This window comes from Hyla sarda, chromosome 1, assembly GCF_029499605.1.
Source record: "Hyla sarda isolate aHylSar1 chromosome 1, aHylSar1.hap1, whole genome shotgun sequence".
Lineage (NCBI taxonomy): Eukaryota > Metazoa > Chordata > Amphibia > Anura > Hylidae > Hyla > Hyla sarda.
In genome coordinates, this window is record NC_079189.1 from 24,156,356 (window position 1) to 24,182,917 (window position 26,562).

The 26,562-nt window shown below is 42.8% G+C and overlaps 1 protein-coding gene across 1 annotated transcript in view; it reads right to left on the reverse strand.

The window, feature by feature from the left end:
* DDRGK1 (DDRGK domain containing 1) overlaps positions 1–11,911 on the reverse strand; it is a 66,488-nt gene extending 54,577 nt beyond the window's left edge. The window contains exons 1-2 of the mRNA XM_056553142.1: positions 11,771–11,911; positions 6,422–6,574 (exon numbers count right to left, since the gene is read on the reverse strand). Of these exons, the coding sequence (XP_056409117.1) occupies positions 6,422–6,574; positions 11,771–11,858 (241 nt within the window). The 5' untranslated portion in view covers positions 11,859–11,911. The remainder of the gene's footprint in view (positions 1–6,421; positions 6,575–11,770) is intronic.
* Between the last annotated feature and the right edge of the window lie 14,651 nt (positions 11,912–26,562).

Sequence of the window (26,562 nt, forward strand, 5' to 3'; positions counted from 1 at the left end):
TCGGGGATAAGAGGTCCGATCATGGGAGTCCCGCTGCTGGAAGAAATGTAAAAAGGGTTGCAGTGAGCATTTACACCCCACTGGTATCTGACAGATTTTTTGAACAGTGGTCCATGAAAATGAAAAATTTTATTTTTCATTTGCACAGCCCACTGTTCCAAAGATCTGTCAAACACTCACTGCACCCTTTATTACATTCCGCGAGGGGTGTAGTTTCCGTAACAGGGTCACATGTGGGGGGGGGGGGGGGTCCACTGTTCTGGCACCATGGGGGCTTTGTAAAAACACATGGCCCCTGACTTCCATTCCAAACAAAGTCTCTCTCCAAAAGCCCAATGTCACTCCTCCTCTTCTGAGCATTGTAGTTCGCCCGCAGAGAACTTTACATCCACATATGGGGTATTTCCATACTCAGAAGAAATGGGGTTACAACTTTTTGGGGGCTTTTTCACTAAAACTGCATTTTAGTAAAAAAAATAAAAAAATTTAAAAAAAAAGTCACCGGTCTCAGAAGAGCAGGAGCGCAGTCAGGGAGGGGCCTTGAGCATTTACATAGATTCCTATGGAGCCCCCCCCCCCCCCCCCAAGGATCGTTACACGGGTTAAATTACTAAAAGAAGGAATACAGTGGGACGTAAAATCATAAAACAGGTTATGTTCCCAGAATGATGACACAGAGCATAGCCAAACTAAAAAATATGCCCACCCCAAACCCTATGCCCTGAATCATCATTCTGGGAATGTGATGTGTGTGGCCATCCCTTACCTGTTGCCTCAGGTGGAGAAAGAGCGCTGCGCATTTGAGGCAAAATAAAAAAGTCCCCGATGATAGTGACTCAGTGACCTATTTTTGGAAAAAATACCCCCAGAGGTCTTATCAGGTTTTTTTTTATTTATTATTAAATATTTTTTTGGGGCAATTTTGTGGTTTATGGGGTTAACATTTGGAATGTACTCTGGACTTGGTACATTGGGGTCAAATTGTGGGAACTTAAAATGAATAGGGAAAATTTAGTACTGCATAGAAGTGTGATACTCGCTGAAGGAGTTTTTAATGCAGAGGCCCGGATGATCGGGGCAAGTGTCACACTGAGTGGTGGTGTCCTTCCGAATCCCCCTCCTGTTACACACTCTGCATTTTTTTCTGGGACTGTCCCTTCTTTCCAGTGTGGGGGACTTCACCTGGGACAGTCCTGGCACCTATATTTCCAGTTTCTTGGGAACTCCAGCCTGCTCTTTCCCGGTCGCCAAAGTTCAGGGCCTTTAGGACTTCTTCTTGGAACTGGAGGAATGTCCCTGTGTTGCCAGCGTACTGGGACAGTACAAAAGCGTTGTACATGGCAACCTGTACCAAGTAGACTGCATCCTTTTTGTACCATACCATTGTTTTCAGTATGGCATTATATGGCTTGAGGACTTGATCAGAAAGATCAACATTCTGGGGGTTGAACACGGGAATCTCGTCCCTCATATACTTGTGTATATGTACCCGGAGTACCCGGAGGTACTCTCACAAAGTTTGTAGAGTTTCGTGCCATACCGAGCCCGCTTCGAGGGAATATACTGGTGGAAGATAAGTCTACCCTTAAAACTGATATGAGACTCCTCTACCGAGAGCTCCCTGAGCGGTACGTAGGCCTCCAAAATTTGGCCCCAAAGTGATCTATGATCGGCCTTACTTTATAAAGCAGGATCACCTCGGGGGGGGGGCATGCCTCATTATCAGTGTAATGGAGGCATCGAACCGCTTCCATGCCATGACCATACTGTACATATATATTAGGGATGTAAGAAAAAAAATCGATTTGCGCGATTATCGCGATTTTTCACTTGGCGATACTGAATTGATTCAACATTTTTTAATCGATCTTTTTAGGGATGTGGAATTTGTATCTCCTGACATCCGGAACAGCATGTCCCGGGCGTCAGGAGATACAAATTCCACATTTGTGGAGCCGGGCAGGCCGGATCTGACACGCCGTCGCTCTGGGTGTATGGAGCGGGCTCCGACTCCTGCCCACTCCGTACTCTGCAGCCTCCGGCTGTTTTCAGTAGCCGGGGCCGCCGCTAATAGCCAGCATGCGGCGATCGCTGTGGCTGGCTATTAACCCTTTAGATCGCCGCTGACAGCGGCGTCTAAAGGGATCTGTGAATGCTCCCTGGTGGGCTAGTGGGGTGGATCCCCCCCCTCGCAGCGCGATCGCGGGCGGCTGATCCACTGTGGAGGTAGCCGGAGGGCTTACGTCTGCTTCCTGCTGTCCCGTGGCTCTGTCATTGATAGATCTCTATTCATCTGTCTGAGGAATCTAATGATTCCTCCTAAAAGTCTAATAAAGTGTATATAAAAAAAATTAAGTATTAATAAAAGTGTAAAAGACATTGTTTTTTAGACAGAATTGAGATATATCGAATCGCCACACTGGTATTGCGTTCCGAATCGTATCGCCAAATTCTTGGCGATTCACACCCCTAATATATATATATACTGTATTATAAAACGAGTAGTCATCTTTATGACTACACTATGCCATGTTTCACTTCCATGTTTTAACTAACAAAAAATTAAAATACTAAAAGTATATAAATTAACGTGTCCTATGATCTCCATATCTGCCATATGATGTTTCAAAATTGTATTTATTCATGTTTTTACATACACATATAGCATCTATATACTCTATATACACATATAGCATCTATATACCCTATATACATATATAGCATCAATATACACACATAGCATCTATATACCCTATATACACATATAGCATCAATATACACACATAGCATCTATATACCCTATATACACATATAGCATCAATATACCCTATATACATATATAGCATCTATATACATATATAGCATCTATATACACATATAGCATCTATATACATATATAGCATCTATATACACATATAGCATCTATATACCCTATATACATATATAGTATCAATATACACATATAGCATCTATATACCCTATATACACATATAGCATCTATATACCCTATATACACATATAGCATCTATATACCCTATATACACATATAGCATCTATATACCCTATATACACATAAAGCATCTATATACACATATAGCATCTATATACCCTATATAGCATCTATATACACATATAGCATCTATATACCCTATATACACATATAGCATCTATATACCCTATATACACATAAAGCATCTATATACACATATAGCATCTATATACCCTATATAGCATCTATATACACATATAGCATCTATATACCCTATATAGCATCTATATACACATATAGCATCTATATACCCTATATACACATATAGCATCTATATACCCTATATACACATAAAGCATCTATATACCCTATATACACATAAAGCATCTATATACCCTATATACACATAAAGCATCTATATACCCTATATACACATAAAGCATCTATATACCCTATATACACATAAAGCATCTATATACCCTATATACACATAAAGCATCTATATACCCTATATACACATAAAGCATCTATATACCCTATATACACATAAAGCATCTATATACCCTATATACACATAAAGCATCTATATACCCTATATACACATAAAGCATCTATATACCCTATATACACATTAAGCATCTATATACCCTATATACACATAAAGCATCTATATACCCTATATACACATAAAGCATCTATATACCCTATATACACATAAAGCATCTATATACCCTATATACACATAAAGCATCTATATACCCTATATACACATAAAGCATCTATATACCCTATATACACATATATCATCTATATACCCTATATACACATATTTGCACTTTTACAATTAGAGGGAAGAATCGGTTCTTCATTACTCAAAACATTTTATTAAAAAGCCCAAAATAGACACGCCGCCCACGAGCTCGAGAGCAGAAACTACAGGCACCGCTATACGTCTGGTGACTAATCCTCCTCAGCAGCTTACCCCTCCCCGCCCCATTCAGGACACATAAACGTTCATGTTATGGGGGGGGATAGTTATGGACAGCTATGGCATATGGCTACTTTATCATTACAATCTGAGTCTGTGTTTGGAGCCCAATGATCTTTCTCAACAGAAATTACAGCTTTTCTGTCCCTAATGTTTACAGTGCTGAGCAGCTTCATGTGGGTGGAGCTGTGAAGTGATTGACAGTTCTGCTCCGCCAGTATAGCTCTTGATAGGCCACAGTCCTGTGTTAAAGGGGTATTCCACTGGCCAGCGTTCGGAAGTGAATGTTCCGAACGCTGTTTTCGCGACGCGGGTGTCGGCCATGCCCATTGTGATATCATGGCCACGCCCCTCAATGCAAGTCTATGGGAGGGGGCGTGACGGCAGTCACGCCCCCTCCCATAGACTTGCATTGAGGGGGCGTGGCCATTACATCACAATGGCTGTGGCCGACCCCCGCAGTGCGAAAACAGCGCTCAAAACATTCAGTTCCAATTGCTGACCAGTGGAATACCCCTTTAAGAGATCACTGCACATAGCCGGACAATGTCATTGTCACACAGCCAGTACAAAGCCCTAATGATCCCGTATAACTAAGAATTACTGGCTGCTTTATTACAGGAGACATTCACACATGAGAAAGCTGCATCCATGTGTTGCATTACTGTAACTGGGTCATGTGATCACTATCCCGACCCAAAGAAAACAGCTATGCTTAATGTGTCAGTCATGGGTCAGCTGACTTCCTTTGAACTACGGGATGAAGTCATCACCTCTTAGACCGCTCCCAGCTCTATCTGTATACTGCTGCTGCTGCTATCTCTATGGGATCAGGATATATAATAGTTATGCACCTCCCCTCCAGCCTTATCTGTATACTGCTGCTCTCTCTATGGTACCAGGATATATAGTAGTTCTATACATTTACCCTCTAGCTCTGTGTATTAGGTAGTAGTGCTGGCTATTTTTATTTTTGTTTTTGCTGTGCAATTTAGGGGGAGTGGCACCCTCTGTAACCATGCAGCCCTCCCTGTTTCACAGGAGGTTTTGTTAAATTGATAGTGGATCCAGCACGTCAGAGGCCATATGCCCAGCAGAGGTGAGTGAAATGAGCGTTAGGGTCCCATCCGAAATGAGACCAACTCCACGTGGTGGACGGGGGACATGTTTTGATCAAAAAGTATGCTAAGAGCCACCATTTTTTTTAGCAAGAGTGCTGCTACAACCTTCTTTTTTGTATACCCTCCAGCTCTATCTGTATACTGCTGCTGCAATCTCTATGGGACCAGGATATATAATAGTTATACAACTACCCTCCCAGCTCTATCTGTATATTGCTGCTGCTATCTCTATGGGATCAGGATATATAATAGTTATACAACTTCCCTCCCAGCTCTATCTGTATACTACTGCTGCTATCTCTATGGGATCAGGATATATAATAGTTATACAACTTCCCTCCCAGCTCTATCTGTATACTGCTGCTGCAATCTCTATGGGATCAGGATATATAATAGTTATACAACTTCCCTCCCAGCTCTATCTGTATACTGCTGCTGCTGCTGCTATCTCTATGGGATCAGGATGTATAATAGTTATACAACTTCCCTCCCAGCTCTATCTGTATACTGCTGCTGCTGCTGCTGCTATCTCTATGGGATCAGGATATATAATAGTTATAGAACTACCCTCCCAGCTCTATCTCTATAGCAGTTATACACCTCCCCTTCCGGCTCCATCTGTATACTGCTGCTGCTATTTCTATGGGATCATAATATAGTAGTGGCAATACCACACACAAACTGAGGACGGGAGTGGCGCTGTTTCTGGAAGAAAGCAGCTATGTCTAATCCTGCATAACTCCAGTTCACATCTGCGTCACAGTTTTTTTTTTTTAAGAACAAAAATTGTGACTTGGCGCCTGATCTGTGAATGCTGGATCCATTTAGTTATAATGGAATTCAGCAGATTCCATTAAAGGGGTACACCGCTGCTCAGCGTTTGGAACAAACTGTCCTGAATGCTGGAGCCGGCGCCGGGAGCTTGTGACGTCATAGCCCCACCCCACTCATGTCACACCCCACCCCCTTAATGCAAGTCTATGGGAGGGGGCGTGACGGCTGTCACGCCCCCTCCCATAGACTTGCATTGAGGGGGTGGGGTGTGACATCATGAGGGGGCGGGGCTATGATGTCCCGAGCTCCCGGCGCCGGCTCCAGCATTCAGGACAGTTTGTTCCAAACGCTGAGCAGCGGAGTACCCCTTTAAGGTGTCTGCATTTTGAAGAAAATTTAAAAAATTTTTTATAAAAATCTATGCCCCAAAAGTTTTCATAAGACTTTAGCTGATGCAGAATTTTTTTCCAATTAGGTACAATTTGCACCTTAACGTAAAAATAGCGCCAGTTGTGACAGCTGTATAGATATACTGTATTTTGGCGTTACCTTCTCTCTCTTCCTCCATACGCTGGGCTCTCCTCTGGGCCTGCATATTACGGTTCATCCTTCTCCTCGGCATCCCCTCCGCGCGCGGCTCCGGCTGAGGTCGCGGTCTCGCTGCTGCCGCCGTTGCCACATTTTGCTGGTGCTCATGGTCAGCTGTAAAACATTTGGTATTAAGAATTAATATGATATTCGCCAGTCATTAAAGGGGTCCTCCGGTGGAAATTTTCTTTTTTTTTTTTTTTTTAAATGAACTGGTACCAGAAAGTTAAACAGATTTGTAAATGACTTCTATTTAAAATTCTTAATCCTTTCAGTACATATTAGCAGCTGTATGCTACAGAGGAAATACTTTTCTTTTTTTTTTTTTTTTTTTTTTGTCTTGTCCACAGTGCTCTCTGCTGACACCTCTGTCCATGTCAGGAACTGTCCAGAGCAGCATAGGTTTTCTATGGGGATTTTCTCCTGGTCTGGACAGTTCCTGATACGGGCATCAGGTGTCAGCAGAGAGCACTGTGGCCAAGACAAAAAAGAAATTAAAAAAGAAAATAATTTCCTCTGTAGCATATACAGCTGCTAAAAAGTACTGGAAGGGTAAAGATTTTTTAATAGAAGTAATTTACAAATATGTTTAAAGGGGTATTCCAGGCAAAACCTTTTTTTTATATATATATATCAACTAGCTCCGGAAAGTTAAACAGATTTGTAAATTACTTCTATTAAAAAATCTTAATCCTTCCAATAGTTATTAGCTTCTGAAGTTGAGTTGTTGTTTTCTGCCTAACTGCTCAATGATGATGTCACGTCCCGGGAGCTGTGCATGATGGGAGAATATCCCCATAGGAACTGCACAGCTCCCGGGACGTGACATCATCATTGAGCAGTTAGACAGAAAACAACAACTCAAATTCAGAAGCTAATAACTATTGGAAGGATTAAGATTTTTTAATAGAAGTAATTTACAAATCTGTTTAACTTTCCGGAGCCAGTTGATATATTAAAAAAAAGTTTTGGCCTGGAATACCCCTTTAACTTTATGGCAACAGTTGATTAAAAAAAAAATGTTTTCCACTGGAGTACCCCTTTAAAAATTACTATAAACTACACATTTTACCCGCATGTGAAAACTACCGCAAAATGCGGAAATACAACGATAATTCTTAGCAACCAATAAGAGCTCAGTGTTCAGGTCTGTGATTGGTTGCTGCAGGAAACAGGACAGTGGGGGGAGATTTATCAGTCCTTGTTGGAAAATGACAGTTGGAATCTGATTGGTTGCTATGGGCAACAGCTCCAATGTTTCTAAATGACAGTTACATTTTAATTTGTAGCTATGTGCAACTGCTGGAATGTTCCTCTGCAGAGAATCACTATGGAGAAGATCATCAACCTACAGAATCCTCGCACGCGACATGATAAATTTGGCGCTAGTCATGATCGATAAAATTCTTTCCTCGAATATTATTACTGATGTGTGATTTTATACACAGAAAAAAAAAATGTTTATTTTTTATTAACCCCTTCCCACCACACAGATTATTTACTACACAATGGAGTTTACATTTTTTTTCCCCTCCCCACTGAGAACCAAGTAATATGGGGGATCGTTTTTTTGGGGAACATACTGTACTTAAATTCCTTATATAACCATATAAAACAGTGTCGTCATCCCCCCCCCCCCCCACCCCAATTCCCCAACCAGGGTGCCTCCAGTTGTTGCAAAACTACAACTCCCAACATGCCCAGACAGCCAGTTGTGCAACCGCTGGAGGTACACGATATGGAAAAAACTGATATAAAGTATTGGAAAACATAAAACTAAATGGAAAAACTAAAAATTCCGCCTTTCTTTTTAATGAATATTTTTCACAAATTACAGCCGCAAAAATTTAGGTCAGCTCCTAAAAAGGGGTTATCCAGCCAAAAAATGATTTTATTATATATATATATATATATATATATATATATATATATATATATATATATATTTATATATACACATATATATATATATATATATATATATATATATCAACTGGCTCCAGAAAGTTAAACAGATTTGTAAATTACAAAATCTTAATCCTTTCAGTACTTATGAGCTGCTGAAGTTGAGTTGTTCTTTTCTGTCTAAGTGCTCTCTGATGACATGTGTCTCGGGAACTGTCCAGAGTGGAAGTAAATCCCCATAGCAAACCTCTTCTACTCTGTGCAGTTCCCGAGACAAGCAGAGATGTCAGCAGAGAGCACTGTTGTCAGACAGAAAAAAACAACTAAACTTTAGCAGCTGATAATTATCGGAAGGATTAAGATTTTTTTAATAGAAGTAATTTACAAATCTGTTTAACTTTCTGGAGCCAGCTGATATAAAAAAAAAAAAAGTTTTTTCCTGGAATACTTTTACGTATGCGCCATTGTCTGTGCGGTTTAATTAATGTCATTTTTATAGTTCGGACATTTACACACACGGCGATACCACATATGCTCATTTTTGTTCACATGTTTATATTTTTTTAACCTCTTAAGGACGTAGGGCGTTCCTGTACGCCCTACGCCCAAACCTGGTATTGAAAACGGGGTCACCTAATGATAGCCGGGACTCTAGGCTAATAGATCGTTGTGCCGCGCGCTATTAACCCTTTAGACACGCCGATCAAAGTTGATCGCCGCTTCTAAAATGAAAGTGAAAGCTTCCCGGCAGCTCAGCTGGGCTGATCGGGACTATCGCGATAAAATCGCGATGTCCCGATCAGCTAGGACACGAGCGGAGGTCCCCTTACCTTGCTCCGTCGCGTCCGATCGGCGTTTGATTGCTCCAAGCCTGAGATACAGGCTTGAGCAATCGACAGCCTATAACACTGATCTATGCAAAGTTAAGGCTTTGCTGGGATAAGTGTAAAAGATCAGTGTGTGCAGTGCTATAGCCCCCTATGGGAGCTATAATACTGCAAAAAAAAAAAAAAGTGAAAAGTTAATAAAGGTCATTTAACCCCTTCCCTAATAAAAGTTTGAATCACCACCCTTTTCCCATAAAAACAACAAAAAATAAATAAATAAATAAATAAATAAAAATAAACATATGTGGTATCTGTGTGTGCGTAAATGTCCGAACTATAAAAATATATCATTAATTAAACCGCACGGTCAATGGCGTACGCGCAAAAAAATTCCAAAGTCCAAAATAGTGTATTTTTGGTCACTTTTTATATCATGAAAAAATTTATAAAAAACGATCAAAAAGTCCAATCAATACAAAAATTGTACCGATAAAAACTTCAGATTACGGTGCAAAAAATGAGCCCTCATACCGGCCTGTACGCAGAAAAATAAAAAAGTTATAGGGGTCAGAAGATGACAAATTTTTACGTATAAATTTTCCTGCATGTAGTTATGATTTTTTTCAGAAGTGCGACAAAATCAAACCTATATAAGTAGGGGATCATTTTAATCGTATGGACCTACAGAATAATGATAAGGTGTCATTTTTAACGAAATATGCACTGCATAGAAACGGAAGCCCTCAAAAGTTACAAAATGATATTTGTTCTTCAATTTTGTCGCACAATGATTTTTTTTTTTTCTGTTTCGCCGTGGATTTTTTGATAAAATGACTAATGTCACTGCAAAGTAGAATTGGTGGTGCAAAAAATAAGCCATAATATGGAATTGTATGTGCAAAATTGAAAGCGTTATGATTTTTAGAAGGTGATGAGTAGAGAGGAGCGAACTTACAGTAAATTCAATTCGTCACAAACTTCTCGGCTCGGCAGTTGATGACTTTTACTGCATAAATTAGTTCAGCTTTCAGGTGCTCCCGTGGGCTGGAAAAGGTGGATACAGTCGTAGGAGACTCTTTCCTAGGAATATATCCACCTTTTCCAGCCCACCGGAACACCTGAAAGCTGAACTAATTTACGCAGGATAAGTCATCAACTGCCGAGCCGAGAAGTTCGTGACGAATCGAATTTACTGTAAGTTCGCTCATCTCTTGTGATGAGGAAAAAATGAAAATGCAAAAACGTGAAAACCCTGCGTCCTTAAAGGAGTAGTCCAGAGGTGAAAAACGTATCCCCTATCCTAAGGATAGGGGATAAGTTTGAGATCGCGGGGGTCCGACTGCTGGGGCCCCCTGCGATCTCTCTGTACGGGGCCCCGGCTCTCCGGCCAGATAGCGGGTGTCGACCCCCGCACGAAGCCGCGGCCGACACGCCCCCTCAATACATCTCAATGGCAGAGCCGGAGATTGCCGAAGGCAGCGCTTCGGCTCTGCCATAGAGTTGTATTGAGGGGGCGTGTCGGCCGCCGCTTCGTGCGGAGGTCGACACGCCCCCTTCCCGTTCGCTGTCGGGGCTCCGTACAGGAGATCGCAGGGGGCCCCAGCGGTCGGACCCCCCGCGATCTGCAACTTATCCCCTATCCTTAGGATAGGGGATAAGTTGTTCACCACTGGATATCTCCTTTAAGGGGTTAAATTGGAAAAGGGGGGTGATTCAAACTTTTATTAGGGAAGGGGTTAATTCACATTTATTAACTTTTTTCTTTTCACAATTTTTTAGTCTCCATAGGGGACTATTACATTAGATACACTGTCCAATGCTCTGCCATAGCATTTATCAGTGTTATCGGTACTCCATTACACACTGGAGCATTGAAGAATTGATCGGACGGTGCGGAGGCCGGTAAGGACCCTCCCGCGGTCCCCTCAGCTGATCGGGACATAGCGATTTCTCCATGATGATCCCGACCAGCTCTGCTGAGCTGCCGGGAGTGCGTTTTCGGCATTTTAGACACCGCAATCAACTTTGCAGGTTCACAAACGGCTCTGTGCCAGGTGACCAACACAATGTAAGTTTATGGGATTGTCCTCATTCTAGCGATCGATCGGGGTCTGAACACTCCCCTGACTTTGCCTGACCAAAAGTTTTAAAAAGGGGTCTTTAGGATATGTCAAGTTTTTTTTTTTAAAGTGACAGGCGCTCTGTAAACACAACAGTGTCTCCAGTATCTGATAAGGTCAGAGCTGCCCCCCTACTGTGACCATGCTGGGTTTAGTCACATGACCAGGTGTCCAGCCGTCATGTGATCAACTGCAGTATACAATAGGGCAGCGCAATCTCCATATAAAATACGGCTCCTTAGTGACAGCTGTATAAAAAAAAAGGTCCATAAAGGGTTAACCTGTTCTTGTCACTTTTCACAGCTTGTTATATTTGTGTCCAGAACTTCTGAGTCACGTGATAGGAAGGTCCTTACAATAAAGCCATTTAAAGGAGCTGTCAGCCGCCACCCGCAAAACGCTCATCTATAGGTCTCCCAGTACTATGTATACTTGGGGGGCATTAGGACCCCGCTCACCTTCCTCCGCTTGCCCCCTTATCCGCGTTATAAAGAAGAGCAGCACTGCCAACAGCGCGGCCGCCACAGCGTACAGCACGACGTCCATTCTTACTGTACACGTCACCGCCGCAAGCCCCGCCCACACAGCCGGCAACAACGTGCGTGGACGCAACCAAAAACTACTTTATGTGGGGGTGGACCATTCTATCTAACTACGCATAATGCGTGCAGCTTCGTGTATTTCCTCCCGTGTGTGCAATAAATATCATAATAAATTATATATAATTGTTCATGCAGCAACAGAGGTTAGTTTAGGCGTCCAGTGTATGATACGTTGCCTCCCCCCCCCCTACAGAGCATGATTGGATCGCTCTAAACAATTGATCTTGTGGTTCTAGGAGATTTAATAGAGAGAAACAGTATGAGGACGGACGGGTATTATTTGTTTGTCGTTGTAGCGCGCTCGCTTTACCCGTTTATTTATGTAGTCATTATTTTTTATTTATTGTAATCTATTTTGTATTGATTTAATATTTTTTTTTTATTTAACTTTTGTAATTTATTTTGTACATTTATTTAAATTTTGTATTTTTTTTAAAATAGGAAATTTGAGCCAGTCATAGAATAAATGTTTAGAAATAGTGAGAGAAAAAAAAAAGAAAATTAAACTTTAAATAGAATACAAACCACCTAGAAAAATATTATTTGTTTTTTATTCATTTGTTTGTTTATTTATTAATTTATTTTTAATTTTAGCATCTATTTTGTATTTTTTTTTTCTTTAACTTTTGTAATTTATTTTGTATATTTATTGAAATGTTGTATTTTTTACCTTTTTTTTCATAGGAAATTTGAGCTGGTCATAGTATAAATGTTTAGAAATAGTGAGAAAAAAAAAAGAAAATTAACTTAAAGGGGTTATCCAGGAAAAACTTTATATATATATATATATATATATATATATATATATATATATATATATATATATCAACTGGCTCCGGAAAGTTAAACAGATTTAAAAAATCTTAATCCTTTCAGTACTTCTGAGCTGCTGAAGTTGAGTTGTTCTTTTCTGTCTAAGTGCTCTCTGATGACACCTGTCTCAGGAACTGTCCAGAGTAGAAGCAAATCCCCATAGCAAACCTCTTCCACTCTGTGCAGTTCCCGAGACAAGCAGAGATGTCAGCAGAGAGTAGTGTTGCTCGCGAATATTCGCAATGCGAATTTTATTCGCGAATATAACACTATATATTCGTAATTACGAATATTTGTATATTTTTTTTTTTTTTTTTTTTATACTTTATTTATTTATTTTTTTACAGTTCACATCACAGTGATCACCCCTCTCTGCTTCCAGCTTGTGTGGTGTAAAGAAGGCTCTAATACTACTGTGTGATACCGGTGTGCGCATTTTCGCATATGCGTATTTCAGCTTATGTAAATGTATATGTCAATTTTCGCATATACGAAAATAAATCGCGAATATTATGACTATGCGAATATTCGCGAATATATGACGAATATTCGCCCATATATTCGCGAATATTCGCGAATTCGAATATGGCCTATGCCGCTCAACACTAGCAGAGAGCACTGTTGCCAGACAGAAAACAACAACTCAACTTCAGCAGCTGATAAGTATGGAAAGGATTAAGATTTTTTTTAATAGAAGTAATTTACAAATCTGTTTCACTTTTTGGAGCCAGTTGATATAAAAAATAAAAAGTATTTTCCTGGAGTACCCCTTAAAGAGAATACAAACCCCTAGAAAAATATTATTTATTTTTATTTTTTTATTTTAATTTTGTCATTTATTTTGTATTTATTTTTTTATTTAACTTTTGTCATTTATTTGGTATATTTATGTAAATTTTATTTATTTTTTTATTTTTATTTTTTATTTAAATGGAAAATTTGAGCCGGTCGAACTATAAATGTTTTGAAATAGTGAGAACCTTTTTTTTTTTTTTTACTTAAAAATAATAAAAACCACTAGATTTGCAATGTAAAGGAGCGAATAATACCGATATATAATGCCAAAATAATACCAGCACTACAAGATAGAGAAATCTGTCAGATATGTCCTTATAAGTCTACAGCTGTTGGCTGTCTGGGCATGCTGGGAGTTGTAGTTTTGTAACAGCTGGAGGTACCCTGGTTGGGAAACACTGGTCTAAAGCAATTATGCAACTTTTTGGGGGCTTTCATTTCCGTAAGGTCCATGGAGTAGATTTATCAAGAACTGTGGAGAGGAATAGTTGACCAGTTGCCCATAGCAACCAATCAAATCGCTTCTTTCATTTTTAAAAAAAGGCCTCTGGAAAATGAAAGAAACGATCTGATTGGTTGCTATGGGCAACTGGTCAACTTTACCTCTGGACAGGTTTTGATAAATCTCCCCCCATATGATTACAGTGATACCCAATTTATATAGGTTTTGTTTTACTGCCTTAAAAAAATGTTGTCTTTTTGCACCAAGATGAGTATGCTTAAAATTGTCCCCTTCTGACCCCTATAATTTTTTTTTTTTTTTCCGCATACGGAGTTATATGAGGGCCCATTTCTTGCGCCGTGGTCTATCGTTTTTATCGGCACCATTTTTGTTTTGATGGGACTTTTTGATCGCTTTTTATTGATGTTTTTCTGGTTTATGAAGTGACCAATATTATGTACCGTATTTTTCGCCGTATAAGACGCACTTTTTCTTCCCCAAAACTGGGGGGGGGGAAGTCGGTGCGTCTTATACGGCGAATACACCCCTATCGCGGCAGTCCCTGCGGCCGGGACCCGCGGCTAATACAGGACATCACCGATCACGGTGATGCCCTGTATTAACCCTTCAGACGCGGCAATCAAAGCTGACCGCCGCGTCTGAAGGGAAAGTGACACTAACCCGGCTGTTCAGTCGGGCTGTTCGGGACCGCCGCGATTTCACCGCGGCGGTCCCGAACAGCCCGACTGAATAGTCGGATTAGTACTTACAGGACACCGGGAGGGACCTTACCTGCCTCCTCGGTGTCTTCTCCGTTCAGGGATCCCCTGTATGGTCGTCGGGTACGTGCGTCGGCGTGCGTAACGACGTGATGGCGGCGACGGAGAGCGAGGATACCCGGCCGGCAGCAGAGACGTTCCGGAGCGACAGGGACACGGCGACAGCGATGGAGCGACATCCAGGGCAGCGGTGACGGGTCCGGAGTGGCGGGGACACGTGAGTATTAAATCCTATGCAGTGGTCTTCAATCTACGGACCTCCAGATGTTGCAAAACTACAACTCCCAGCATGCCTGGACAGCCAACGGCTGTCCGGGCATGCTGGGAGTTGTAGTTTTGCAACATCTGGAGGTCCGCAGGTTGAAGACCACTATTGGGTTCAAAATCTTTATTTTTTAAGATTTTGCACCTATAAATTGGGTGCGTCTTATACGCTGGTGCGTCCTATAGGACGAAAAATACGGTAGTTCTGGACCTTGTTATTTTTTAAAAAAGTTTACACCATTGAGCGAGCGGTTTCATTAACATTTTATTTTAATCGTTTGGACTAGAGATGAGCGAACTTACAGTAAATTCGATTCGTCACGAACTTCTCGGCTCGGCAGTTGATGACTTTTCCTGCATAAATTAGTTCAACTTTCCGGTGCTCCGGTGGGCTGGAAAAGGTGGATACAGTCCTACGAAAGAGTCTCCTAGGACTGTACCCACCTTTTCCAGCCCACGGGAGCACCTGAAGGCTGAACTAATTTACGCAGGAAAAGGCATCAACTGCCGAGCCGAGAAGTTTGTGACGAATCAAATTTACTGTAAGTTCGCTCATCTCTAGTTTGGACATTTTCACATATGGTTATGATTATTTTTGTTTACATTATTTTATTTGAAAAATGGGACAAGGGGGCTGATTCAAACTTTTATTAGGAAATGGGCTTTTTTCTATTAATTAACACATTTTTATTGTAATTTTTTCCCCTTTTTTTGTCTCCATAGGGGACTTTTACATAGAATCTTGCTGTGCCATAGAACAGCATTGATCAGTGTTATCGGCGCTCCATTACTACAGCCTTTGTACTCAGAATGCCAGTTCAGCAGCACAGAGGAGGATAAGTGACCTTCCACCTTCATGTTAACTGACAAGAACCCCCAGATCATGCTGCGGAGGTCCGGATCAGACCCCATATCCGACGGACGACATTAACCCCTTAAGGACTCAGGGTTTTTCCGTTTTTGCACTTTTGTTTTTTCCTCCTTATCTTTTAAAAATCATAACCCTTTCAATTTTCCACCTAAAAATCCATATTATGGATTATTTTTTGCGTCGCCAATTCTACTTTGCAGTGACATTAGTCATTTTACCCAAAAATCTACGGCGAAACGGAAAAAAAAATTGTGCGACAAAATCGAAGAAAAAACGCCATTTTGTAACTTTTGGGGGCGTCTGTTCTACGCAGTGCATATTTCGGTAAAAATTACACCTTATAATTATTCTGTAGGTCCATACGGTTAAAATGAAACCCTACTTATATAGGTTTGATTTTGTCGCACTTCTGGAAAAAATCATAACTACATGCAGGAAAATTTATATGTTTAAAAATGTCACCTTCTGACCCCTATAACTTTTTTATTTTTCCACGTACAGGGCGGTATGAGGACTCATTTTTTGCGCCGTGATCTGAAGTTTTTATCGGTATGATTTTTGTTTCGATCGGACTTTTTGATCACTTTTTATTCATTTTTTAATGGTATAAAAAGTGACCAAAATACGCTTTTTTGGACTTTGGAATTTTTTGCGCGTACGCCATTGACCGTGCGGTTTAATTAATTATATATTTTTATAGTTCGGACATTTACGCACGCGGCGATACCACATATGTTTATTTTATTTTTATTTTTACACTGTTTTATTTTTTTTATGGGAAAAGGGGGGTGATTCAAACTTTTATTAGGGAAGGGGTTAAATGACCTTTATTAACACTTTTTTTTGTTTACATTTTTTTTGCAGTGTTATAGGTCCCATAGGGACCTATAGCACTGCACACACTGATCTCTCATCCTGATCACAGGCGTGTATTAACACGCCTGTGATCAGTGTTATCGGCGCTTGACTGCTCCTGCCTGGATCTCAGGCACGGAGCAGTCATTTGCCGATCGGACACGAGGAGGCAGGTAAGGGCCCTCCCGGTGTCCTGTCAGCTGTTCGGGACGCCGCGATTTCACCGCGGCGGTCCCGAAAAGCCCGACTGAGCAGACGAGTCACTTTCGCTTTAGAAGCGGCGGTCAGCTTTGACCGCCGCTTCTAAAGGGTTAATACCGCACATCGCCGCGATCGGCGATGTGTGGTATTAGCCGCAGGTCCCGGCCGTTGATGAGCGTCGGGACCGACGCGATATGATGCGGGATCGCAGCGCTATCCCGCTTCATATCGCGGGAGCCGGCGCAGGACGTAAATATACGTCCTGCGTCGTTAAAGGGGTACTCTGGTGGAAAACAATTTTTTATTTTTATTTTTCAAATCAACTGGTGCCAGAAAGTTAAACAGATTTGTAAATTACTTCTATTAAAAAATCTTAAAGGGAACCTCTCATCAAATAAACTTTTGATATATTTTAGATTAATGACTGTTGAATAACTTTCCAATAGCATGTTAATGAAAAATATGCTTCTTTCTATTGTATTTTTCCCGATCAGTCCTGTCAGCAAGCATTTCTGACTCATGCTGGAGTCCTAAACACTCAGAGCTGCCAGCCTGCTTTGTTCACAGCCAAACAGGCTGTGAACAAAGCAGGCTGGCAGCTCTGAGTGTTTTCCTTTGTGAACAAAGCAGACTGGCAGCTCGTAGTGTTTAGGACTCCAGCATGAGTCTGAAATGCTTGCTGCCAGGACTGGTAGGGAGACCCCTAGTGGTCATTTCTTCAAAGTGGAAAATGAAATAGAAAGAAGCATATTTTTTAATAACATGCAATTGTGAAGTTATTCTGCATACATTAATCTATAATATATGAAAAGTTTTTTTGATGAGAGGTACCCTTTAATCCTTCTAATACTTATCAGCTGCTGTATGCTACATATGAAGTTGAGTAGTTCTTTCCAGTCTGACCACAGTGCTCTCTGCTGGCACCTCTGTCCGTGTCAGGAATTATCAAGAGCAGGAGAGGTTTGCTATGGGGATTTGCTCCTATTCTGGACAGTTCCTGACATGGACAGAGGTGTCAGCAGAGAGCACTGTGGTCAGACTGGAACGAGCAACTCAACTTCCTCTGGAGCATACAGCAGCTGATAAGTACTGGAAGGATTAAGATTTTTTTAAATAAAAGTAATTTACAATTCTGTTTAACTTTTTGGAGCCAGTTCATTGGCAATCACGCCCATGTCTGGCATTAGCAGTAAGTCCCGGCTGCTTGCAGTAGCCGATACTCACCATGTATTAAGCTAGCAAAGCTTGTAATTGTGTTTCAATCACCCGGAACGCGACCAAGGCATAGATGTACTTCCTGTGTTATCAGGATTAAACGGGTAAGACCAGAAAAAGTTAAATATAGCTGCTTACTTCAAGAAACAGCGCCACTTTTGTCCTCAGGTTGTGTGAGTATTGCAGCTGTTTTATTGAAGTGAATGGAGCCGATTTGTAATACCACACACAAGCTGAGGGCAGGTGTGGCGCTGTTTTGAGAAGAAAGCAGCCATTTTTTTTTTCTTATCTTGGATAATACTTTAAAAAGACATAAAATTCCCTAAAACGTCCACTTTTAGGCAATGTTTTCATCAACCCCGCCTCCTACTGCCACCCAGATTGCAGGAGCTTCCTGAAAAAATTGACAAATATGCATACAATGGCCCCGATGGTGACAATTTTATGTGCATGACAATTGTGTCCGTGGCAAAATTTGCGCCAAAAAATAAAACAACCTGACTTCCACACAACAATCATTAGGAAACCGGAAAATGGGGCGTGGCTTCATGATTTCAGACCAACAATTCATTGGATTCATTGGATTTTACTTTAAATTTAGGAGCCAGGATTAAAGAAAAAAATACTGTGATTTTTCAGTTTTCTGCCGAAACCTATAGTTTTTATCGATACCACATTTGCATAGTATTGACTTTTTGATCACTTTTTATTCTATTTTTTTCCTAGGATTTGATGAAAAATCAGCAACTTCAGCATTTGGAATTTTTTTGGCATTTACGCTGTTGACCGTGAGGAATCGCAGTAAAAAAAAAATAAAGAAATGTTTACTTTTTTTTCAGCCTTTTTTTGGGAGGGAGGGTGAAAGCAGTGACAGGAGGTGCAGCAGGAGGGAGGGTGACAGGAGGTGCAGCAGGAAGGAGGGTGACAGGAGGTACAGCAAGAGGGAGTCTGACAGGAGGTACAGCAAGAGGAAGGGGAACAGCAGTGAGAGGAGGTTCAGCAGGATGATAAGGGACAGGAGGTGCAGGAGAGAAAGGGCGACAAGAGGGTCAGCAGGAGGGAGCATGGCAGGAGGTGCAGCAGTAGGGAGGGTGACAGCAATGACAGGAGGGGCAGCAGGAGGGAGGGTGATGGAAGGTGCAGCAGGAGGGAGGGTGACAGAAGGTGCAGCAGCAGGGAGAGTGACAGGAGGTGCAGCAGGAGGGAGGATGACAGGAGGTGCCGCAGGAGGGAGGGTGACAGAAGGTGCAGCAGAAGGGAAGATGACAGAAGGTGCAGCAGGAGGGAGGGTGACAGGAGGTGCAGCAGGTGGGAGAGTGACAGGAGGTGCAGCAGGAGAGAGAGTGACAGGAGGTGCAGCAGGAGGGAGAGTGACAGGAGGTGCAGCAGGAGGGAGGGTGACAGGAGGTGCAGCAGGAGGGAGAGTGACAGGAGGTGCAGCAGGAGGGAGAGTGACAGGAGGTGCAGCAGGCAGGAGGGTGACAGGAGGGGCAGGAGGAGGGAGGATGACAGTAGGGGCAGCAGGAGGGAAGATGACAGAAGGTGCAGCAGGAGGGAGAGTGACAGGAGGTGCAGCAGGAGGGAGAGTGACAGGAGGTGCAGCAGGAGGGAGAGTGACAGGAGGTGCAGCAGGAGGGAGGGTGACAGGAGGTGCAGCAGGAGGGAGGGTGACAGGAGGTGTAGCAGGAGGGAGGGTGACAGGAGGTGCAGCAGGAGGGAGGATGACAGGAGGTGCAGCAGGAGGGAGAGTGACAGGAGGTACAGCAGGAGGGAGAGTGACAGGAGGTGCAGCAGGAGGGAGGGTGACAGGAGGTGCAGCAGGAGGGAGAGTGACAGGAGGTGCAGCAGGAGGGAGCGTGACAGGAGGTGCAGCAGGCAGGAGGGTGACAGGAGGTGCAGCAGGAGGGAGAGTGACAGGAGGTGCAGCAGGCAGGAGGGTGACAGGAGGGGCAGGAGGAGGGAGGATGACAGTAGGGGCAGCAGGAGGGAAGATGACAGAAGGTGCAGCAGGAGGGAGAGTGACAGGAGGTGCAGCAGGAGGGAGAGTGACAGGAGGTGCAGCAGGAGGGAGGGTGACAGGAGGTGCAGCAGGAGGGAGGCTGACAGGAGGTGTAGCAGGAGGGAGGGTGACAGGAGGTGCAGCAGGAGGGAGGATGACAGGAGGTGCAGCAAGAGGGAGAGTGACAGGAGGTACAGCAGGAGGGAGAGTGACAGGAGGTGCAGCAGGAGGGAGAGTGACAGGAGGTGCAGCAGGAGGGAGAGTGACAGGAGGTGCAGCAGGAGGGAGGGTGACAGAAGGAGCAGCAGAAGAATTGCAGGTGGCAGCAGAGTTATTACTAGTGTTGAGCGGCATAGGCCATATTCGAATTCGCGATATTTCGCAAATATATGGACGAATATTCGTCATATATTCGCAAAATTCACATATTCACAATGCCATTTTTTTTACAATGCGCCATAAAATTTGCATGCACAATATCGCGTGATCTTCGGCAAACATGATCATTCTCATTTGCCCACAAGCAAATTTTGCGCCAGTCTGACATAGTAACCAGTATTGGAGCCTTGTTTAGAACACAAGCTGGAAGCAGGGAGGGGTGATCACTGCGATGTGTTCTGTGAAAAAAGAAAAGCGAATATTGGCGCCCAACACTATTACATGTACTACCTGGGGAGAAGCCAACTGCAGCCTCCCCTCAGATCTGAAGGATGTCTACTGTTCATGCAACTACAGTGATCCCTCAAGTTACACTATTAATCGGTGCCAGGAGGACCATTGTATGTTGAAACCATTGTATGTTGAGACCATAACTCTATGGAAACCTGGTAATTGGTTCTGAAGCCCCAAAATGTCATCAAAAAATTAGAGAAAGTGAGGATTACAGAAAAATAAGTAGATAACTAATATAGATGAAGCAAATCCTTATATATAAAAGTAATAAGGATCTGCTGGAAGCTGTAATCACTGTCTATGTAGAGGACAGGAGCTTCTTCAGGGTCTGTACAGTACATAGTGTCCTAAAAATAGTAAAATGGAGCCGCCATCACCTGGTGTCCAAAGGAGACGCTAACTGGGGCATAGGTAAAGAGTACAGAACATGTAATACCTCCCTGTACTGTAGGGGGCGCTACCAGACAGCCAGTCAGTGCATGCACTTCAGGTGTTTTACCAGTAAAATGCCCATTCTGATTAGTCAGTTCTTCCAGCCATTGACACGTTTCACAGACTCCATAGCATTGTATGTTGAGTCTGGTTTCAAGTTACAATGGTCCAGAAAAGACAATTGTATGTTGAAACTATTGTATGTTGAGGCCTTTGTAAGTTGAGGGATCACTTAAAGGGGTTCTCTGGTACTTACACATCTTATCCCCTATCCAAAGGATAGGGAATAAGATACCTGATCGCGGGAGTCCCGCAGCCGGGGACCCCTGGGATCTTGCACGCGGCACCCCGTTTGTAATCAGTCCCTCCAAGTCTGATTACGGGCGACCACCGGGCCGGTGGCGTGTGACATCACGCCTCTGCCCCCGTGTGACCTCACGCTCCGCCCCTCAATGCAAGCCTACGGAAGGGGGTGGCGGCCCGCCTGGGTGCCACTCACAAGGGGGGGTGCCATGACAGAGTCACCCCCCCCCCCCCCCAATCCAGTGGCGTAGCGGCTGGGGTGCGGACCAAACCAGGCGACACAAGCCTTATGGGGTGACCCCATGCCGCTCAGTGACCGGGGTGCCCCCCTCATCTTCAGCTCCACTCGCTAACGTCCGTTAGCACCCCATTACCTTGCTCCGCCGACCCCGGGTCTGCCCCGGGTGCCAAATTCTCTAGGTATGCCCCTGTCTACCATGGAAGTCATTGAGACACTCAGAAGGCCCCTAGTTGCCATGACAACTGATCGGTACCTCACGATTGTGATGCAGGAGTGCCAGAGACGTGACAGTACTGGCACCAGTCATCTAACTCCTGGAATACGGAGTCAGAGAGGATAAGCTTTACAAGGTCCTCTGTGCTTTCCTTGTACCTGGGCTACAGACCAGGGCCAGGACTTTGTGACTGTCATCTACATCTCCATACAGACCTGCATCCTGCGATGGCAAACTGCAGCTCATCTCCCATGAGTATGATGTTCCTACAAAAGTCACCCACTGGGAGCCAACACATGAAGATTCCTTAAAGTAGCACTGTAACTGGGCCATGTGATCACCAGTCTGACAGAAAATCACAATGTTTGCTGTGTCAGAGGAAGGGGTCAGTCCTGGATCTACTGACTTTCTGCGCTAGGATGACATCATCACCTATTAGACTCTTCCCCTCCCCTCTGTATATACACGGCTGTTGCTATTTCTATAGTAGTTTTACATCTCCATTGAGACTGTTTGCATTTTTTTTTATACATTTTTCCTAAATTTGCACAAAAATTGTGCCATTTTATAGTGATTGCACAAATCACCTGGCTGGATCCCAGCACAAGCAATAACTATATGACCAGGTGCAGTGATAAGACTCCACCCCTCTCTGCAAAGCCAGAGGACTCGTGGGAAATGAAGGCAGCATTAGGAAATCATTTTAGTGATGGAATAGGGATTAATATGGCTGAAAACACATCCCTGCCACATCAGCTAAAATAGGTAATCACAAGGCATACCCAAGAACCTCTACATTATTATTTTGCAATAGCTTATGCTGCACTATGTAAGCAAAAAATACCAGTGAAAGGGGTACTCCGGTGGAAAGAAAAATTTATTTTTATTTTTTGGGTGCCAGAAAGTTTAACAGATTTGTAAATCACTTCTATTAAGAAATCTTAAAGGGGTATTCCGGGAATTTTTTTTATTTGACTATGCTACAGGGGCTGTAAAGTTAGTGTAGTACATAATATAGTATCTGTACCTGTGTGTGACGGTTTTCTTACAATTCTTCTGTGATTTTCACCTCACTATTTATTTTTACCAGCATACAAAATGACTGTTGTCTCAGATTTTTCCCAGCTTGCAATGCGGCCGAGACCTGACTCACTAGTCAGCTGATGACAGGGAGCCTGTCTGCTTCAATGATCGCTTGGTGGGAGAGAGATCAATCTGCAACTAATGCAACAGCTGTAGGAACCCTGATTGAAAACCACAGGTCTTTTGAATGGATGCAGCTCATTTATGTTTCAATGGGTGGGGTGGCTGATGTGTAGGAGGGAGGAAAATGGAATTATGGGATTTGTAGTAAAAAAAAAATAAATAAATAAAAATAAGAAAACTGAAACAAGAAATACAAGTTCACAAAAAGCTAGCCACAGTGTTATTGTTATCTCACAACATAGCCATTTAGCCCCAAGACAAGCGCAGATCCTTCCTAAGCATGTCCATTACTGCCTGCCAGGTACGTACTAAAATCCCCTTATGGTGGAGAACCCCTTTAATTCTTCCAGTACTTATCAGCTGCTGTTTGCTACAGACTAAGTTCTTTTCTTTTTGAATTTCTTTTCTGTCTGACCACAGTGCTCTCTGCTGACACCTCTGTCCGTGTCAGGAACTGTCCAGAGCAGGAGGAAATCCCCATAGCAAACCATTCCTGCTGTGGACAGTTCCTGACATGGACAGAGGTGTCAGCAGAGAGCACTGTGGTCAGACAGAAAGGAAATTCAAAAAGAGAACTTCGTCTGTAACATACAGCAGCTGACAAGTACTGGAAGGATTAGGATTTTTAAATAGAAGTAATTTACAAATCTGCACCAGTTGATTAAAAAAAAAATTATTAAGAAAAATGTCCTCCAGAGTACCCCTTTAAACAGTTTCCTCAGTGGTGCCTTATTTGCCGAGCGTAGTGTTTTATGGCACCCGATCTGGTGATTACTCTCCCCCCGCCCGGTGTTATTAGGATCATATTGACAGCGCCGTATCTTCCGCAGCCAGACATTACTTTCAGCCCATGGATTTTCCATCTTTCATTATTTGCGATGATATTAAATCGGTATTAGCGTCCGTCATCGCGGCTGCGGTGAATGGAGTCGCGTCTGCTTTAGAGAGTCAGATTGCTCTATCATGTTCCTGCCATTGAATCAGTAAACAGTGATTTCTCCCATACTGCCATTAGGGCTTCATTGTGGAGAAGACGTCGCCATTAATCACAATCCAGAAAATGCGCAACTTGCTGAACGGCAAATTCTTCACTTATTGGGTAAATGTGCTGTTTGCTGAAAGAGGTAGTCAAGACAGAAATGTCCTCAGGGAGGCGCCACCTGATCCAGCAGTGAAAGGGTTATATCATATGACTTGTCATGTACAGTCACCATCACTATTCATACAGCATCTTCAGGTTTATTCCAACACAGCTGCATCCATGTTTTTCATTACTGTAATTGGGTCAGGTGATCGCTAGTCTGACCCACAGAAAATGAAGTGTTAATTGGTCAGTCCTGGGTCAGCTGGTTTCCTGCGAACTATAGAATAACATAATTCACCAAATCAGATCGCTCCTGGCAGCTCTTATACACCTCCAGATCTATCTGTATACTGCTGCTCTTGTTATCTCTATGGGATCAGGATGTATAGTAGTTATACACCCCCTCCAGCTCTATCTGTATACTGCTGCTATCACTGTGGGATCAGGATGTATAGTAGTTATACACCCCCTCCAGCTCTATCTGTATACTGCTGCTATCTCTGTGGGATCAGGATATATAGTAGTTATACACCCCCTCCAGCTCTATCTGTATACTGCTGCTGTCTTTATGGAATCAGGATATATAGTAATTATACACATCCCATCAAGCTCTATCTGTATACTGCTGCTGCTTTCTCTATGGGATCAGGATGTACAGCAGTTATACACTCCCCTCCAGCTCTATCTATATACTGCTGCTTTCTCTATAGGATCAGGATGTATAGTAGTTATACACCCCCCCCCCTCCAGCTCTATCTGTATACTGCTGCTATCTCTATGGGATCAGGTTATATAGTAGTTATACCCACCCCCTCCAGCTCTATCTGTAAACTGCTGCTCTCTTTATGGAATCAGTAATTATACACCTCCCATGAAGCTCTATCTGTATACTGCTGCTGCTATCTCTATGGGATCAGGATGTACAGTAGTTATACCCCCCCTCCAGCTCTATCTGTATACTGCTGCTGCTATCTCTATGGGATCAGGATGTACAGTAGTTATACCCCTCCTCCAGCTTTATCTGTATACTGCTGCTGTTATCTCTATGGGATCAGGATGTATAGTAGTTATACCCCCCCCCCTCCAGCGCTATCTGTATACTGCTGCTGCTATCTCTATGGGATCAGGATGTATAGTAGTTATACCCCCCCTCCAGCTCTATCTGTATACGTGGAAAATATATATAATACGTTTTATATAAATTAGAAAAATATATATAAAAAACCGGTCCTCAAAGGTACATAGAAAATGAGAAAGATCCAGTAAATATTTTAATAATGATTTAGTTTATTAAAACGTTTTTAGTATAGGCGACTGGGATCTAGCACAGGGCCTTTGCGCAGACTCCAGTGAAATGCAGGGTATATGTTATAACCCAAGGGGCAGATGTTATTAACCCCTTCTTGTCGTGACACCAGGGCGGGGTTTAGTCTTAACCACCCAAAGGTAATACCACTGGTCCTGGGCAAGACACACCATCCTGTACTGGGCCACCACAAAATGTTCTTACAAAGTTGCACTGTTTATGATAGTATTGAAATCAAGGTAATACAAACACCGCGTGGCACCGCTCACCAGTCCCCTGGGTCTTAGCGTGCTGCTCTCTTGAGTCGCGGCTCCAGCCTCCTGGCCCGCCAAGAATGTGATAACGAGCTGGCAGTGTGAGGAGCTTGTTAGTGTGGACAGATGCGCGGCCACACTGACAAACTCCTGTATACTGCTGCTATCTCTAAGGGATCAGGATATATAGTAGTTATACACCCCCATCCACCTCTATCTGTATACTGCTGCTATCTCTATGGGATCAGGATATATAGTAGTTATACACCCCCATCCAGCTCTATCTGTATACTGCTTCTATCTCTATGGGATCAGGATATATAGTAGTTATACACCCCCATCCAGCTCTATCTGTATACTGCTGCTATCTCTATCTGTATACTGCTGCTATCAGTATATATATTAGTTATTCAATGCCTTAAAGCACTATCTGTATACTACTGCTATCTCTATGGAATCAGTATATATAGTAGTTATACACCCCCATCCAGCTATATCTGTATACTGCTATCTCTATGGGATCAAGATATATAGTAGTTATACACCTCCCCTCCTGTTCTATCTGTATACTGCTGTCATCTCAATGGGATCAGGATGTATAGTAAGTGGGTAAGTAACTGGTTTAATGAAGGGGCTCAGAATGTGTGTAAGTGGGTAAGTAACTGGCTCAGTGATAGGAAACAGAGGGTTGTTATTAATGGT